This window comes from Plecotus auritus, assembly GCF_963455305.1.
Source record: "Plecotus auritus genome assembly, chromosome: 8".
Lineage (NCBI taxonomy): Eukaryota > Metazoa > Chordata > Mammalia > Chiroptera > Vespertilionidae > Plecotus > Plecotus auritus.
Genome location: NC_137782.1, coordinates 114,184,275 through 114,203,606, shown reverse-complemented (window position 1 = coordinate 114,203,606; position 19,332 = coordinate 114,184,275). Strand labels below are relative to the sequence as shown.

Genomic DNA, 19,332 nt, shown 5'->3' with positions numbered 1-19,332 from the left:
CATGGCTGCCGCCATTTGTTTGGATTTATGTATCTTCTATCATTGAAACTTTGTAGCCTTGAGTGGAGGTCTAGGCCGGCAAGGGCAGGCAGAAAGCTTGGCTTCCTCCATTGCCGGGGAAACCCAAGCCTCCCTCCCGCTCTCTGTGGCCATAGCCATCTTGGTTGAGTTTATTTGCATATTTGCTCCTGATTGGCTGGTGGGCGTGGCTGGTGGGTGTAGCAGAGTGATGGTTAATTTGCAGATTACTCTTTTATTAGATAGGATTGCCTTATCCAACACTGAAATGATAGTTTTAACTTCAGGTGACCCTGTATCATTTTTTATTATAACTGCATCACTGAAACATTTCTATTTCTGACTTCTAGGACTTAGTTTAAACTTCGTTTGCACATTAGGTCTAGAACTGGAGTCTCCTCCCCCCAGCCCACAGCTCCAAGACCAAAGACCAGCCCTAATTTGGTAGCGCTCAGGGTTGGCTCTGGGTCACGTGACTTGCAGCACAGCCGGAAGGTAGACGTCTCCAGCCTCGCATTTGCGCGCAGCTTCTGCGCCCCTTTCTTAAGGAGCGCGCGCAGACTCAGAGGCTTCGCTTCCTCCCAGGCTCCGTCCAACTCACTCCCGGTGGGCGGGGCGAAAACTGAGCTGGGAGAAGAGTCTGGGCGGCAGCTGCGCGCATGCGCAGAAGAAAACTGAGGGATCGGGCGCGGTGGTCGGCCTAGCTTAAGATATTTGAGACAAGATGCAGGTGAGCAAGCCAAGGGGCGCGAGGCCTGGGGGCTGTGGTTGCTCGTGTACCCCGCTAGGTCCGCGCCGACGGCGGACTGTCCCGTCCGGGCCAGCGGGGAACGCCAAAGGCTACTGGCACGCCGAACGCTCGCTAATCCAGGCCCGGCGCAGGCGCAGTGCAGGAGGGCGGGCGTGTTCCTGCCGGCTGGGCGTCTCCACCTCATGTATCCCACTCCCAAATCTCCGTTCTTTCGGACTACCTCTTTTTGAGGTCGTACCCCACCTGGCAGTTACTTCTACCTGTTAACTCCCTTACTGAGCACCTGAGCAGGTGTGTTATGGATCCTTTGCACGGATCGGGAAACTGAGGCTTGGAGAAGTGAAGGGTCCCTCCTGGGGGGTCCCATAATATAAAGCAGCGGTGGAACCCCTGTTCTTGACTCCACGTAGAGATTGGGAGGGGGTTTGTTACACTCTTTCCCCTAACGTTGGTGTTCAGGTTGAGGGGGCTCTCCTGGCTTTCAGAACTCAGCCCGAAGAGCCCCTATGCTCAGTTACTTTCCGTCTTAAAACAAGATCCTCTTGTATTGTCCTTTTATTGTCTCTGGAATTTGACTAAAACCCAAAGGAAAGTGAAAGAAAATGAATGGAAACACAATGAAAATGGATGCTTTTATGAGCAAAAACCTGTGACAACTAAGTCGTCAAGGACGCTCCCCCAAAGGTCATTCTGCCTTCCAGACCTCGCTGTGGGCAGGAATTCTGATTAAATGGTTTCTGGCTCAGTGGAAAATGGGAATGAAGTTCGTGTGGGTTTGGTTGGGGCTGGAGGCATGGAGGCTGGAGAGGATGATCCTCTGCAAATGCAGCGTGTCTGCCACAAACCAGACACTCTTAAATGTTGGTGAGGAAGCTCCAGGCTCCATGGCTCCTTTGCATTCTTTATCCTCTAGGCCTCTCCTTAAAAATGTCACCTCTTCAGAGGCCTTCCCTGACCACCCAGTTGAAAGGATTCTGTTCATTTTTCTTTGCTGTATCTCAGCTAAACCTCGACGTGGAGTGGGCTGGAGCCTGGTTATCCCAGTGCCCTTTCCACAGCGCCCCTTGATTACACATTTCAAACCAGATCCATTAGCAGTGTCCCTGCCAAGCCGTGCAAAGCCGTGTTTGAACAGTTGGGTTCTGGAGCTAAGAGCCCACTTTGACATTTATCCTTCTGACATTTGCCTGGTAAATTGGACTGGTACCAGCATGGCAATGGCTTCCTAAATGCTGTGTCTCCTAGGCTTGTTAAGATGAATTAAGAGATACAACTAAAGGGCTTAGAAAAGTATCCAGCACCCAACACTCATCAGGTGTTAGCCATTGTGAGCTTTTCTGTGGGTCTCAGCTCTTCCTCTCAGGTTTAGCTGTTAAAGAGTTTGTCAGCCTAGCATCAGGCTCTCCTCGTGCTTCTCCTGCAGCCACAGGACTTGTAGATGCTCAATATCGCTGCTCTTGGGCCCTTTGAATATGCTGGTCCCTCTTCCTGGAATGTAATTTCCTAAGTTCTCATGTCTGATTCCTTCTCACCCTCCAGAGATGGTTAAATGTCACCTCTTCTGAGGGACCGTCTTTACCCATCCTGTGGAATGCAGGCCCTCGTAATTCTAGGTCAGCAGCCTGTTGGCCATTGCATTTGCTACAGTTTGTAATAAGTCTGTGATTGTGTATTTAATTGTTTGATGCCTGTCTCTTCCTCTCGACTGTAAAATAGGTGGTTCTGGTATTCACCACTCTTCCCTACTATTGCAATAATTTACATATAGTACTTTGTCAGTAAATATCTGTTGAATGAATCACTCTAAGTCATTAATAAGAATATTTGATAAAAGTCAGGTCAGAGCCTTGTTTTCAGCTTTGATGTTGATCTGCACATCATATCCTGTTTTATACCCCTCAGTGATGGGGGTGGGGCGGAGGGGAAGGACAGGAAGAAAGGAACAGAGCCTCTGAGTCTTTTGACACTTTCTCAAAAACATAATTTGAATTTTTCTTCCCACCACCTTTCCTTTCCCATTTGACCCCTTGCCCGACATGGCACCCTCCTTAGTGGACTTTGCACTCATAGCATATGTATCCTTGGTCCCCCTATTCTAGGACCCCAATGCAGACACTGAGTGGAATGACATCTTACGCAAAAAGGGCATCTTGCCCGCAAAGGAAAGTTTGAATGAACTGGAAAAGGAGGCAGAAGAGGAAGAGCAGCGAGTCCTTCAGCAGTCAGTTGGTGAGCTTGCTATTATTACTTTCTGTTCTGTGTCTATCTGGGTAGGAAACAACTTTCTAAGCCTCTAACTGCTTTGGTGGAAGGATTCTCTGAGCAAGAGTTTGGAGCCAGGGATTGAGGTGCCAGAATTAATGCTGTGGGACCGCAAGCGTGTCATAGCATGTCTCTACCTTTGTCTTCCTGGGCTGTAAATTAGGGGACTTCAAGGCTCCCTTCATTTCCACAGTTCCTTGTGTGTGTCAGATGAGCACATGACAATCTTAAACTTGACTTTCTCATCTGCAATTCACTTGGGATAATGTCATGGAAATCTGCTCAAAGTTTATATTGTTTGTATAATTCTGAACTTATACTTTATTCTCTTTGTGCCTTGATTGAAATATTTAACTTAATTTGGGGAAGCATAAGATTTTTACAATGTATGGGATCTGAGAGAGGGCTTTTCTCAAAGGTAGCTCTACTACCTGAATTGGAATCCTTGGGGTGCTTGTAAACACTCCGTTCCTACTGAATCGGAATCTCAGGAGGGGGGAGGTGAGGCCCAAGAATGCGCATTTTAAGCAAGTGCCTCAAAAGATTTCTGACTCACACTAGAGTCTGAGAACTACTGACACAGAATTCCATTTACATATTAGAGCTAATTTAGAGAAGTTCTTATTACAAAGCATGTATCCAGCAAGTGGTTATTGAACGATTACTGTGTGCCGTGTGTTTTTCTGGACGGGGGGCTTTAACCCTGCACAGGTCAGACAAAAATCCCTGTCCTTGTGGGACTTACACTGTAGTGAGAGACAGACAATGAACAATATATAATGAAATACAGGAAAAGAAGACAGTGAAAAGGCCTTGAAAGGGAGGAGAGTTGAGTGTAATTCTAGATAGGGTCGAGGACCTCACTAGGAATGGTATTTGGGTAGAGCTGAGGGAGGTAAACAGCTGGTTTAGTGAAAAGTATGTTGGAGAATCTACAAGGAAGCCAATATGATTAGGAGAGAGGAGTAGTAAGTTCAGAGAGGTGCCCTAACCGGTGTGGCTCAGTGGATAGAGCGTCGGCCTGCGGACTGAAGGGTCCCAGGTTCGATTCCTGTCAAGGGCATGTACCTTGGTTGCAGGCACAACCCCAGGGGGGTGTGCAGGAGGCAGCTGATCGATGTTTCTCTCTTATCGATGTTTCTAACTCTCTATCCCTCTCCCTTCCTCTCTGTAAAAAATCAATAAAATATATTTTTAAAAAAAAGTTCGGAGAGGTAACTGGGGGTCAAACCACTTGGAACCTTGTAGCTTCTAGTAAGGATCTTGATTTTATGTAGTGAGTTGGAAGTCATTGGAGTTTTATGTTTCAGGAGTGACATGTCCTCCATGTTGGCAGCACCATCCTATGGCTGCCTTCCAGATCATGGACAGTGGGGGGCAAGACAGAACGTATGAGACTAGTCTGTAAACTACTGCAGTAATTCAGGCAAGAGATACCATTGGCTTGGACCAACGTGGTGGTGGTGGTGGAAATGGTGAGAAGTGGTCAGGTCTGGATATATTTTGAAGGTAGGGCCAACAGGATTTGCTGATGGATTGGTCCTATGAGGGGTGTAAGAGAAAGAAGTCTAGGATGACTACAAGGCTTTGGGCTTGAGCCAGCAGAAGAATGGAATGACCCCAACTGAGATGAGGAAAGCTTGGAGAGAGCAGGTTTGGAGGTGAGATCAGGAAGTCTGTTTTGGACATAGTAACTTTGAGATTTTTTATTAGACAAATAGAGATGGTAAGTGGGCTGTTGGGTATGTTTTTCTCCAAATCAGAAAATATGGGCTGGAGGCATAAATTTGGGAATTGTCAGCATACTACAAGCCATGAGATACCATCAACAAGGGAGTGGCTATAGATAAAGAAGAAAAGGTCAAACCAGCGAAGAGTCCAAAGGAGGGCAGTCTTAGGGGTGGGAGGAGAGCAGAGCGTAGGTATCCTGGAAGCCAGCGGAGGGCAGTCTTTCACAGAGGAGGCAGTGATGGGTTGGATCACATGCTGCTCAGTCAAGAAATGAAGATCATTGTTGACCTTGATAAAAGCAGTTCTTTGTTGTGATGGAGTGGGTGTCAGGGACAAAAGCCCGCTTTGATGGCAAAAAGCAAGAGTGTTTATGGCAATAAAAACAAAATACAAATGTTATAGCATTTTCTTAAAAGAAAAGATAGAGTGGCCTGGAAATACTAAGAGCCTGTGATAATCCCTATAACTCTAGGAAGGGTGTGCTCACTGTGGGAGGACACCCACTGGTCTCCTTCCATCTCCTGGGAGACAGGAGGACTGTGATACACCACCCACTAGTGTATGGGCTTGCTCTGCCAGGTGAGTTATAAACTTGGGAAACTTCCCATTCATGTCCTTACTTTGGTGTGTAGGAAAGAGTCAAGCCTATAGATACCAACACACTAGATCTCTTCTTAAAACACCCCAACTTATTTTTACTAGTGTAATACCTGAAGTACTTTGCGTCCTGGTTTTGGTGGGCTGTGAGTTTTGGGTGTTGCATGCTTTAGGAGAAAAGTGAAGGAAAAAAATGAAATGCATGTTTGTTCTTCCTTTAAATGTTTTGGTTTTGCTAACTTAATTACATTCAGTGAAAACATATGAAGATATGACTCTGGAAGAATTGGAGGATAATGAAGATGAATTTAATGAGGAAGATGAACGAGCTATTGAAATGTACAGGTTAGTGCCACCCAGAGGGACTTTTTTTGTGTGGCACTAAAATGTGTGTCATTTGAAAAATGAATTTTTTGACTGAGATCACATTTGGAAAAGACCATAATTAAATAATAATATTTCAGATTTCAGCAAACAGGTCTTAGACTTTTGCCATGTGGCAAATAAATAAACCTGGACCTTTATGAAGGTTGCTGTGTGAAAGATATACATGTGTGCACATGCGCGTGTGTGTGTAAGATAACTCACTCCTGTTGTACAGGCAGCAGAGACTGGCTGAATTGAAAGCAACTCAACTGAGGAATAAATTTGGAGAAGTTTTGGAGATCTCAGGAAAGGATTATGTTCAGGAAGTTACTAAAGCCGGAGAGGGCTTGTGGGTGATCTTGCACCTTTACAAACAAGGGTGAGTGAGCTTATGCTTTGTCTTTCAGTGCTCATTTGAATTTATATCTTGAACATCTTGAGTTTATTCCACATTGGAGGTTGTTTGATCTTATGTGTTTTTGTGGCTGATTTGCCCAAACCTTAATGCCTAGTTATTGTCTTAAGATTTTAAAATTAATATTTGTGACTAACATAAATGCCTTAGTTACAGTGTAACAGTAGAGACTTTACTTTTATTGAAAATAAATTCCTAAGCTATTTATTCCTCTAGAGAAACTCTGGCTTTTTATAATCCCATGTATGATTCACTCTCATAGGTGGAGAGGTGCCTTTGTAATGATTGTCCACAGTGAATGGTGCAGTGGTCCTCCATGTTTCTCACCTGCAGGCCTGTCCTCAGAGTCAAGCTTGTGTAGGAGTTTCTTTAGGGCAGGAAATGCTTTCTGACGTGTTTTACACGTTCTGAATCTTCAACATTCTGTCATGGAGAAGGGCATAACAATTATCTTTTACATTGATGCTGGTTTTTTTACTTACATTTCGGAATATTAATTTGGACTTTGGATTTTGAGTTCTTCACTTTTCCTGAACATATTAGAAGGTTTGTGGCTCTTTTAAATATAATTTTTATTGATTTCAGTTAGGAAGGGAGAGGGAGAGAGAGATAGAAACATCAGTGATGAGAGAGAATCATTGATCGGCTGCCTCCTGCACGCCTCCCACTGGGGATCAAGCCCACAATGGGGCATACGCCCTGACCGGGAATTGAAGGTGACCTCCTTGTTCATAAGTCGACACTCAACCACTAAGCCACAGAAGGTTTTTTTAAAAACGTTAATTCATCTTGACTGGAGTAGCAGATCCTCTTGTGAGTTTTCACTTAGGGCAGAAGGCTAGTTGAGCTTGGTTCTGTATAAATGCAGAATCATAACTGCTATTTTTACTTTGTAGGGTTTCCTCTCACTATTGTTTCCTATTTCTGTTTTATAGGATTCCCCTCTGTTCCCTGATAAACCAGCACTTCAATGGACTTGCCAGGAAGTTTCCTGACGTCAAATTTATAAAAGCCATTTCAACAACCTGCATCCCCAATTATCCTGATAGGAATCTGCCCACAATATTTGTTTACCTTGAAGGTGATATCAAGGCTCAATTTATTGGACCTCTAGTGTTTGGTGGTATGAACCTGACAATAGATGGTAAGGGCCTCTTTGAGATGGTCCAGGGCACATGAGAGGTGGCCAGTGCATGCTGGAGATAGGAAGAAGCATATTTAATCTCTCATCTTAGACCAGTCAGTGGGGCAGAATAACTGGGCTCTAATGATTCTCAGTGAAAAGAGGACATGGTGAACTTTTAAAATATATTTAATATTAATGTTTTATTTGTCCCTATATTTGAATGTTTTAAATTATAACTCGAGATCACATCATTCGTTTTTATTAAATTCACATGAACATATTAGGACAGATGCATATATCTATATCTATATATCTATATCTATAAAAGGCTAATATGCTAAGTGTCCGACCATCTGACTGGTCGCTATGATGCACACTGACCACCAGGGGGCAGACACTCAATGCAGGAGCTGCCTAGCTGCAGTTTGGCAGCAGTGGTTCTCGGGTGACACACCTTGAAAACAGAAAGCAGGGAGCCCAATTCTTCGTGGAGCTGCGGATTTCACCTTCGGCCCTGTTGCTAGGGCACTGTTGGCCCCGAATCTGGTTTACTGCTCACTTGCGTTTGCGTTCCATACCCTGTACTACAGCAACTTTGCAGAGTGCCCTCTTGCACTTGGGGACCCCTCTGGGGATGTCGGAGAGCCAGTTTCGGCCTGATCCCCACTGGCCAGGCCAAGGGACCCCACCTGCTGGAGGGATCCCGCTCATTCCACAGATGCCCTTCAAGCCACGGCACCACCCCAGGTGTGGCCGGCAGGGGGAGGGACCGACGGGGTTTTAGACTGTGGGAAGTGGGCTCCAGGGCATGTCTGGCCCGTCTCACCCAGTCCTGCCCCCTGGCCACCTTCTAATTAATTTCAACGTGCACGAATCCGTGCACCGGGTCACTAGTATATATATTACACATACACACACACACACACATATATATATATATACACACACACATACATATGTGTATATATATATATATGTAAATCATCTTTATAGGAATATTTTCTCAGTTGAATGTCTTAATAACTTTTTTTTTTTTAAATAAATCTTTATTCAGATTATTACAATTATTTCTCCTTTTTTCCCCCATAGTTCCCCTCCAGCCATTTCCCACCCCACCTTCTGCCCTTACCTACCCCCCACTGTCCTCATCCATAGGTGTATGATTTTTGTCCAGTCTCTTTATGAACCCCCCCATACCCCTTTCCCCCTGAGAATTATCAGTCCACTCCCTTTCTATGCCCCTGATTCTATTGTATTCACCAGATTATTCTGTTCCTCAGGTTTTTAATTCACTTGATTTTTAGGTTCACTTGTTGATAGATATGTATTTGTTGTTCATAATTTTTATCTTTCCTTTTTTCTTCTTCCTCTTCTTTAAGAATACCTTTCAGCATTTCATATAATACTGGTTTGGTGGTGATGAACTCCTTTAGCTTTTTCTTGTCTGTGAAACTCTTTATCTGCCCTTCAATTCTGAATGATAGCTTTGCTGGGTAGAGTAATCTTGGTTGTAGGTTCTTGCTATTCATCACATTGAAAATTTCTTGCCACTCCCGTCTGGCCTGCATAGTTTCCGTTGAAAAGTCAGCTGACAGTCGTATGGGTGCTCCCCTGTAGGTAACTAACTGTTTTTCTCTTGCTGCTTTTAATATTCTCTCTTTGTCTTTTGCTCTTGGCATTTTAATTATGATGTGTCTTGGTGTAGTCCTCTTTGGATTCCTTTTGTTTGGGGTTCTGTGGGCTTCCTGGACTTGTAAGTCTATTTCTTTCACCAGGTGGGGGAAGTTTTCGGTCATTATTTCTTCAAATAGGTTTTCAGTATTTTGCTCTCTCTCTTCTTCTGGCACCCCCATAATTCTGATGTTGGTACGCTTGAAGTTGTCCCAGAGTCTTCTTACATTATCTTCAACTTTTTGGATTTTTTTTTTTGCTTTTTGCTTTTTCGGTTGAGTGTTTTTTGCTTCTTTGTATTTCAATTCTTTGACTTGATTTTTGTGTTCCTCTTGTCTGTTTTTGGGTCTCTGTATAATATTTTTTATTTCAGTCAGTGTATGTTTAATTTCTAGTTGGTCCTTTTTCATCTCTTCGAGGGTCTCGTTATATTTATCGGCCTTTTCTAGGATATTCTTAAAAAGCCTTATAACCGTGGTTTTGAATTCTATATCCAGTCGTTTGTTTTCCTCCATTTCTTTCGTTTGTGATCTGATTCTTAGACGCCGCATTTTCACTGCTTCCCTGAGTTGGTAGATTTGTGTGCTAGGTTTCCAATTTGGCCCAGTGGGTCTGCCTCCCCAGTTAACCTGAGGTGGACACTCTTGGTGCACCCCTTTGTGGACTGTGTGTACAGCCTTGTTGTAATTAAGTCTTTATTGTTGTTGGTATCACTGGGAAGAATTGACCTCCAGGCCAGTTGGCTGTAAGGATCAGCTGTGTCTATGCTGGGAGAAGTCCGGTGCTGGAGACAGCCTTATAGGATTAGACTTGCCAAATTGCAATAGCCTCTGTGCTCAGCTTGGATGGGGTGGAGTCTCAGTCTTGGCTTCCCGTCAGCCTTGCCCTTGCTAGCACGTGTGTGCCTTCAGTCCTCTGCCTTCCCGGCTCCCGATTCTCCGCCCGAGAGTCCAGACTCCCCCCACAAGAGCGTGGGTCCCCGGGGGCTCGCCTGGAACTGGGGTTCACTGCAGTCAGAACTGGGGCTCACTTCAGTCAGAACTGGGGTTTTGTGCCGTCAGGAGCCTCTCACTCCCTTCCGCTAGGGAAAGCCTGTGGCAGCCTCCCGCAGCCTTTGTGCGCACTGGCGCGAGCGGACTTTCAGTCTTCTGCCTTCCCCGGCTCCCGAGTCTCCGCCCGAGAGTCCAGACTCCCCCCACAAGAGCGTGGGTCCCCAGGGGCTCGCCCGGAATAGGTGTTCAGTGCAGTCAGAACTGGGGTTCAATGCGGTCGGGGGCTCCCTTCCCCCTTCCGCCAGAGAAAGCCAGCCAGGCACTCCGCCGCCCTTCCTCTCTGCGCGCACAAAGACCCTTTGCCGTACCTCCAATTCTCTGTGAGCTTTTCTCCTTCCTTCTAGTTGTAGAATTTTCACTCAGTCAGCTTTCCTGCGGTTCTGGATGGTGTCCGTTCTGTCTTTTAGTTGTAGTTTTGAAATTGTTGTGCGAGGCAGCAGTTTAGGTGTTTACCTATGCCGCCATCTTGGTTTCTCTCGAATGTCTTAATAACTTTTAAATTAAAAGTCTATTTAATGCTTCCTCTTAACTTGTAACCTATGTCTTTTTATTCCTTTCTACCTGTTAAACATGAGGTGTCAAATCCTATATAATAAAAGGGTAATGTGCAAATCGACTGACCGGCAGAAGTACTGGTCACTATGACACCCACTGACCACCAGTGGGCAGACACTCAATGCAGGAGCTACCCCCTGGTGGTCAGTCTGCTCAGCCAGAAGCCGGGCTGATGGGGGCAGGAGCCTCTCCTGCTTCCGCGGCAGTGCTAAGGATGTCCACAGGGAGCGGGCCTAAGCCATCAGTTGGACATCCCCCGAGAGCTCCTGGACTGCGAAAGGGCCCAGGCTGGGCTGAGTATGTGTGTACACACACACACACACACACACACACACACACACAATGTGAAAGAGAGACTGAGGCCTGAGGGCTTCCTGCTAGGTCAAAATCTCTTTATTGAAATAACCTGTCTAACTGTGCTTTAGTAGTCTTTAAAAACATGTTCAAATATGATTACATACTACTTTATATAACTTTATATGATATTCAACTGGGAAAAGTATAAACATACACATCAGTATGTTACATCAGTTATTCCAGTGTGTAAAGGCATATAGCATATATATATGTATGAATGTATGTGTGGATTTAATGTATTTTTGAGTTAAGAATCAGAAATCTTAAGCTTGGGTTTTGTGTGGGGATTTTTTAAGAAATTGGTTGAATTTTTGTAACATTTAACTGAGAAAACTGAAAATACTGATGTTATTTATTTCCATTAGCTCTTTAAAGTACTATGACTTCAGTAAAATTGGTTGTCTGACTTTAATGGCAGGACCTAATTAACAGAGCATTGCTTTAAACCAGGCTGTTGTGGACTTTCTCCTCCAGTCCCTTAATTCTGCCTGGATCCTCTACTGATTTTGCTTCACAAGGGCTCACTGATTATCAGAGAGTGAAATACAATACAGTAACTGAGGCATTAGTCACTCATTCATTTTGTGGTGTGTTTTTTTAATTAGTTGGAACAAATGATCAGTTCAAAAATGTCATCACCCATTTAGCCTTTGACTCTAATAGATGGGAGATATTGGACGTGAGGCTAAAGAATTTCCTTTTGTTAACTAAAATAGGACTTAATGATCAGATAGCCAGCAGGACTGTGAAAAGAATTGCCTTTAAATGCTTCATGCTGATTTCTTTCCTGGGAGATTGTGGAGTCTGAGAAACTGAAGTCATTAGGAGACTTAGGTTTAGTCTTCTCTTCTTTTAGTTACCAAATAGGTCCCAATATATGTAATATTATATCTGATCTCATTGTCTGGAAAAGTGTTTGAAAGTATTTTTGTTTTCCTTCTTCAAGGTCCGATTTTTTCCTTTCTTCTAGGTACCTTGTAATTATGGCACTAAAATTAAATTGTCATCAAATGTTGTTGATTATAGTTTCTGCATAGAAAACATCTGACTTGATGAGAGCCCTGTGCAGTCTGACTTAGGTGATTTTCTTTTTCTTTATTGCTTAGAGTTGGAGTGGAAATTGTCTGAGTCTGGAGCAATCAAGACAGACCTGGAGGAAAACCCTAAGAAGCCAATTGAAGACGTCTTGCTGTCCTCGGTGCGCAGTTCCATCCCCATGAGCAGGGGCAGCGATTCTGAGGATGACTGAGCTGTGCCATGGTACTGTCCTGCCCTGCCCGTGACCTCTTGGTTCCTGGGTTGATGCTCAACCATTGAGCCACACCGGCCAGGCCTGAGCTTTCTTGATGTGACAGATGATCTGGATTTTTTTTTTTTTTAAAGGAAAAAGTAGGAATGAATCCTTTGTTTTTTAGCCATTTATAATTATGTTTCAAATCTCGTAGTTCTCAGGAATAATCATTGCTGGGAATCCTATTGGACTTCTTAGAACTCTTTTTAAATTAATAACATTTTCTTTAAAAAAATAAAGATCAGCTGTTGGTATGGCACATGTCTTTGTTTTCCTCACTTGTGGTTTTAAAAAGCTGCAAAACTATTCACTATTTACTCACCTATCATTACATAAAAAGGAATTTGGAGGTTTTTTTAAATGTGAATAATATATACAGTGGAAAAAGTGCAAATGAAGCTTTACAGTTACATTATTATTTATATTCTTTATAAAGGTAGCAACAGGAATAATAGCTCAAAGGAATGATTGATAGGAAAAAAATCTTAGTATTTAACCTATTTGGAAGAATATGCAATGATTTTTATAAAAACAAACACTGTCTTCTTAAAGCAATAACTGAAAGATCTCAATTTACTGCCACTTGGGTTAAATATTTTTTCCAGTTAAAATAATTTTTTATCTCAAACTGTTGAGATGTTAGCTAATCTCAATTACTGCAAAAGGCTACCTTAATTTTTTAAATAAACATATAAGCATGCACATAGATAAACAGAACCTCAATTAATAAAAAACACATCAAGATGTTTTTCTGCCTAAAATTCTCTTAGCATCTATCACTTCTTAACAAATCAACATTGATAGAATAATTAGGGGAAATATTCCTAATATTTGTGTTGAATGATGTAGCATTTAATGCTGATTTGAATCTTAAAAATATGAATCAGAGAGGGCACAGAATTCCTTTCGATTATACTATAAAATTTATTTTTGCTGTAATTCAACAAATGACAACTAGCTTTGATTCATCCATCAGAACTATTTGTGTTAGTGAATATTGGTTTTTCTACACACGAGAGCCAGTGCTGCTGATAAAAAGCCACTCTGTCACGTTTTACCTTGAAGGATCTTTTCTGAAATTTTCATTGCAGGGTTGATACAAGCTTGGGCAGGTCTGTCACTTGAAGGAGATCTGCTTTCTTAGGTTTTCTGTTGTTAGCTGACAGTGAAATGAAGTGCTGTGGGAGGAACACAGGTGAAGGCTCGAGCACTGCATCTCCTCAGGGCTGCAGTTCGCGCAGCTCCCAGGAAAGAGAGAACTGTGCTTGAATGTTGGCGGGCAGATGAGCAGTGTCCACAGTGGTGGCGCCTATACCAGATGGGATTCTAAATGTTTGCTGTACCACTTGGAGCAATGTGAGTGTGTAAACTGCCTCATAATCTTGCCTCCAGGGCAGACTGAGACACTTAATTTGTGGTCAGTTAAAGCTCAGTTGCCTGTGGATTTGGCTCATGAGCCCCATCTGGCCACAGGCCCTAGGCCCCAGGTGCTGTTTAGTCATGCTGACCAAACTTGATACAAAAAGATAGACCGTCTATGGCTACACCACTGAATGCGCCCAATCTTATCCAAAAAGAGAGAGAGAGAAGCATCTCTATCCTAAAATTAGTATTGGGATTTAGAACCTGACCTGCAGATTTCTACAGGTTAATAATTCTGGGAGACTTTCCTATAATATTCACCATTAATTTCCTTCTGTTTCATTTGGAGCATTTGTGATGTGACAGAAATGATACAACTTGGCTCTTGAGCATTAAGTTAATCTATTCCACAGCAGAAAAGTGACCAGGGAAAACATAAGAATGGGACCCAGAGCCTGTCTTCGGGGGAAACTGAAACACACTGAGACTATGGTCAAATACAGCGGATTTTTTCTTCTTTTCCTTATTTGTGGAAGAGAAAAAGGATGTCAGTAGATGGAGTACACCTTCTTCATTGCAAACCTAAGTTTTCATTCTTACTCGTCAAGGGTACAGACAACTGTTTCAGCAGAGGCCCCTCACATGGTGGTTTCTGGGGTGTCAGGAGCACTTCAGAAAAGTCGTACTGGATGGAAAGGTACTTTCTGAGAAATGTGAAAGGGCTGTGTAGAACAGCGGTCACCATCCTTCCGGACCTCACGGACCACCAGTGATCCACGGACCACTGGTTGGCAACCACTGGTTTAGAAGGGTGTCCCCTGTCACCAGTGCCTAAATTTGTTGTCATCTGTTACCTTCAGCTTTCAATCCAGTTTTTTATATGTTAAGCACAAATTTGGATAAAGTGCTTTTCAAACGTGACAGGCTAAAATGTTTTGATTGTGTTTCCTGCTTTAGAAACATGTCCTGATGAAAGTGATTTTGTCCTGCTATGGAAACCAGTTGTTACTCATAAATACAGCCTTTTGACAAGTGGCTTTCACCACATATTCTTGATACTGTTCACATTTACACAGCAGATGGTGCAGGCCCACTACCCTCTGCACTCTGCCCCCCACTCAGCAACTCCACTGGAGACCTTGTCACTTGTGTCTACGAGGACTCCCCTTGGCTTTCGGTCTCACCACCCCATGCCCATCCTTGTCTTCTCTTTCTGTTTGACCCTCTTCTCTCCCATATTCTTTAGGACTTTGTTCCAATAAATCATCTTGATTTCAGTCTCTCCCTAGATGCACAGCGTTAGGCAGTAAGAGTGTTTTGAGTCCTGTGGCAGAGACTGCTACTTGCCTCCCAAGTATCCAGAATTATCTAGTTCCACTCAAGCAGCAACGGGACCAGCTAAAGGATCAAACTCCCAGCCTCCCTTGGAACTACAGATTGCCAGAGGGAAGTGGGCACAAGTTTCATAAGAGAAACACACTGGCATGTGCCCCTTTTGGGCTTAATCCCCTTCTACTTTCTGACTAAAGCATCCATGTGATTGCAGCCTACTTAGCATAACATTCCTGATGACATTGTGGGGCCACTACAACCCAGCTCCTGACTGCCCTCGTAGACTTCTGTTATTGCAAAAGAAGTAACTTCCATCCTGGTTTCTCTTAGTAGCAGCTGCAGCATTTCCCAATAAAGCCACCAGGCCATCGAAAACAAAAACAAAAACAAAAAACAACAATCACTCTATCTTTCTATTCCCCACTTTTCAAATTGCTTGACCAACAGAAGAGCATCTGTATTCCTGCCTCTACTTCGTCATTGCCTTCCAGTAACTTCATGAGTCAGAATTTAGGACTTCCATTTCCAGTGTGTGAAGAACTAGGTACTTGGAGGGGGTATGGATGCAAAAGGGGCCATACTAAACCTGGAAAGCACATGGGAGGCCTGCATGTCTGGTCTTACAAACTTGGAGGCTGAAAGTAACCACAAAAAATGGTCTGAAATGAAAACTTCCTAACCAAGTCATGGTGAGTAGTCATGCCCTAAGCCAGTATCTTCTTTTCAAAGATCAGCCTTTACCTTAACCAAGCCTGTCTAATCTTTTTGTATCTATGATAACATACCTTGGGAATGTCAGTGTAACTTCCCTTTTTCAGGACTCCTTATTACACCAGAGCAGAGACCACAAAACTGATCATTGTTATTGTTGTGTTAATTGTTAATTATCCTATACCCACCAATGTAAAAGAAGTATGTGTCTATTTGTTTTATGCAATCCCAGAGATTTCCCTACTTTGCTTTCTCTCACCTCCCTAATCTATCACCAGTGGGTTTCATGTAACCCTCCTTATGCCTCATCCTCTGATGGTAATGTATAAAATGAGGTGCAAAACTGCCATTCTCTGGAGCATTTTCTCAGTCTGTTGAGATTTTGCTTCCTGGCAATTGTTTGACTCAAATAAACTCATAAAAATCGTACAGGTTTGGACTTTTCTTATGTCGACATTTACTTGGTGTAGTGTGACAGGATTCCAAAGAAGCGCACCAGGACCATCTTGCAGACCCGGACCCATTCTAGGTACCAGCAGGGACCCGAGGACTCCTCATTTTGTATCAGGTGAACTTGGGTGAATTTCCATTGGAATTTCAGACCTCCCTGTTTTAAGGTAAGAGGATTACTTTATTTCAGCTCTTTTTTTTTTTTTTTTTTTTTTTTTTTAATCCTTGAGGTGGAGCTAAATGTAAATGGTTGAGAGAACCCAGGCTAAAGATAAGAATGGAGATAACTAAGAACAGGAGGGAAAAAATTAGATTGGCTTTTCATTTGGAATTGCATTCTGAGAATCTGAGCAAAACATTTTACCTCATAAATGAGAGCCTGAACTCATTCAACTCTGAAGATGAGGGGCACTTCCTCCAGCCCAAATCTTAGGTATTCCTAGGTGACTAACAAGCTTTGTGGAGGTGTCAGAGGATATCCCTTACTATGTGCAGGAGCCACATAGGAAATGCCAACCAACTGTAATGAAATACTTGACTCTTCTGGGGCCATGCACATATACCGTGTTTCCCCGAAAATAAGACAGTGTCTTATATTAATTTTTGCCCCCAAAGACACACTAGGTCTTATTTTCAGGGGATGTCTTATTTTTCCATGAAGAAGAATACGGTACACATTTATTGTTAAATGAAAATAAAGGAAATTTATTACCTGTATACGGTACGGTAGTACGGTAGTTGTCAACACAAACCAGACAAACTGTGAATCCTACAGTATCAAGAATTTACTCATTTATTCAATGACAATCATGTCATCATCTTCTGGAACATCATCATAACAATCCAATTCCTGAATTTCCTGGTGAATTTCTTGTGACTCCATTTCTTTCAGAATCAGTGGACCAAATCTCTCATGTTTAGCAATAGCACTGTCTTTAAATGAGTACTTCTTGTCAAGATAGCCTGCTAGCAGTGCATTTGCAATGCAACTGTCAGTGATTTTCTCCCATGAATTCTTCACCCAAGTCACAACTTCTTGCAGTTTAGGTTTCACAAAGTTTTCACGCTGATTTCTCTCCATTCTATTTTCAATGTAGTCATTAATTTCCATGCGCAAATTGTCTTTGAGTGGCTTGTTTATTGCAATATCAAGAGTCTGGAGATAGGCCGTCATTCCTGTGGGAATCATTATCTGATCTATTTTTCTTTCGTGAAGAAATATCTTCATGTCTTTAGCGCGGTGAGTGCTGGCTGCATCCCAGACTAGCAGACCTCTTTGGCTCCCTTGCATAACAAGCGGCAGCATTAAATCGACCCACTTCCTTATAACTGCTTGTGTGGCCCAGGCTTTTCCAGTTTCAAGAATAAAAACGCCCAAAACACGTTCAATCTTTTCCTTCTTGCCCTTAGAAATGATTAAAGGTGGGATTTTAGTGCCATCCAGACGAATTGCCAAAATACAGGAAACACGTGCACTTTCGTAAGCAGTGGAGGGAATGTACGCCAAGGAGGCACCCCGCTGTTCAATTGTTGTTTGAGATGATTGGCCCATAAACACTGCAGTTTCATCCATAGCAATCATGTTGGAAGATTGTATTTAGAGAAGTCAGCATCATCAATAAAGGACTTGGATGCAAGTGCTCGCTTAATAACTTGAGTATCTTCCAACCTAAACAATGTTGTAGATCTTCTTAAAGACAGTTCACTTCGCTGAAGGAAATTATCCAGCCAGTGTTGTGATGCTTTGAAGTCTTCGGGGGCTATGTCAAACTGTGGTGCCATTGCAAGGGCAAATTCTTGAATCTGAGCCCTATTCACAACCAAAGCCTTTGCTCTCCTGTCAACAACCCATTCACAGATAAGGTCTTCCAGCTCGGAAAATAATGGTTGCCGACCTGATCCACACTTGCGCTTTTTAGCATTTCCCTTGTCCACTTGTTCAATGAGGTTACCATACTCTGCTCGCCATTTTCGGACCAATCAGATACTCAACATCTTCTCTTTGCAGAAAGCAGTAAGATTGTGGCCCCAAGAGTCTTCCACGATTCCTTTCTTGTACTACACGGAGTAGCTTTTTCTTTTTGCGCTCATTTCTAGGGGTAAAAAAAAAAAAGGAATTGGGGTATCAAGGTGGGGGGGGGGATCACTCAAAATGACACGGGGGAATCAAAATGGCACAGGAGAATCAGAGGGGGGATTACCATTTTAGTAACCCCTTTTGATCCTCCTGTGTCATTTTGATTGTCCCCTCTGATCCTCCTGTGTCATTTTGATTGCCCCCTCTGATCCTCCTGTGTCATTTTAAGTGATCCCCCTCCCCCCACCCCTGTGCCACTGAACACCTTCACCAGACATCCCCCCTACCCCTTTATCAGACATTTACCCCCTGGGGCCTGCCTGGGGACTGTCACTGGGCTTGCTGGGGCCTGGATCTGGGCTGGAGCAGGGTCTGCCACTGACTGAGAACCTTCAGTCATCATGAAGGCGGCCGCGAGCATCAGGTAGTGTCACCAGAGACAGACCAACACTCACCACCTTCGCCGCATCCTGTCTGCTCTAATCCTCCTGTAATTCTACATGCATCTGCGAAAGTCTCCTCCTCTCTCCCGCCCCACGCTCACCGCTCACTCCGACCTCCGCTCCGCCTCCACACAGCAGTGACGTCAGGACTCCGCGTAACGTCACTGGTTGCTAGATGCAAGTCGGGGCGGCCCTAGTGACCAGTTTACGGTAAATTAATTTTCATCCTGAGACAGAGCCTGGGGGCCTTATTTTCGGGGGATGCCTTATATTTCACTCAGAAGGAAACCTGTAAGTAAGTCTTATTTTCGGAGTATGTTTTATTTTCGGGAAAACACAGTAGGTTGGTTACCTAGCATTTGAGCCCTCATAGCTGTATTAGACTGTCAGAGAAAGAAACCAAGAAATCCAAGAGGGTTGACTGAGACTCAGGAGGTGACAGCCCCTTGGAGCTCAACCCATAAGCTGCCTCTTAACCAGATGAAGATAATGATTTCCGTTCTACACAATATCCCTAGAAATTTGTTCAGACTCTGAAAATTTCAAAATAAAACATATTAACATGGGAAATCATGCCTCCAAGGCCAGAAACTCCCAACCTCAGCCCCCATTAATATTCCTGCAGGTATCTATATATATAAAAGCCTAAGTGACTGGCTGACTGGCCGGTAGCTATAACATGCACTGACCACCAGGGGGCAGACGCTCAATGCAGGAGCTGCTGAGTGACAGCAACTTTGTAGAGTGCCCTCTCGCACTCTGGGA

General features: G+C 43.5%; 1 protein-coding gene across 2 annotated transcripts; it reads left to right on the top strand.

Moving 5' to 3' along the window:
• The first annotated feature begins 497 nt into the window (after positions 1-497).
• Positions 498-16,025, top strand: PDCL3 (phosducin like 3). 2 transcript variants are annotated; one of them, XM_080685890.1, is made up of 6 exons: positions 498-748; positions 2,869-2,998; positions 5,614-5,704; positions 5,961-6,104; positions 7,076-7,284; positions 12,008-16,025. In XM_080685890.1, exons 1-6 carry the CDS (start codon positions 743-745, stop codon positions 12,148-12,150), a joined length of 723 nt encoding a protein of 240 aa, XP_080542016.1. In that variant the 5' UTR covers positions 498-742; the 3' UTR covers positions 12,151-16,025. The 2 variants fall into 2 exon arrangements, with proteins under 2 accessions (XP_080542016.1, XP_080542017.1); XM_080685891.1 differs by having other exon boundaries at positions 611-748; positions 7,076-7,221; positions 12,008-12,450.
• The last annotated feature ends 3,307 nt before the right edge of the window (positions 16,026-19,332 follow it).

Excerpts from the sequence above, each read along its gene's own strand:
- PDCL3 (XM_080685890.1), top strand. Across the intron at positions 2,999-5,613 it reads AGTCCTTCAGCAGTCAGTTG|TGAAAACATATGAAGATATG; the intron begins GTGAGCTTGCTA and ends AATTACATTCAG. Across the intron at positions 5,705-5,960 it reads CGAGCTATTGAAATGTACAG|GCAGCAGAGACTGGCTGAAT; the intron begins GTTAGTGCCACC and ends CCTGTTGTACAG.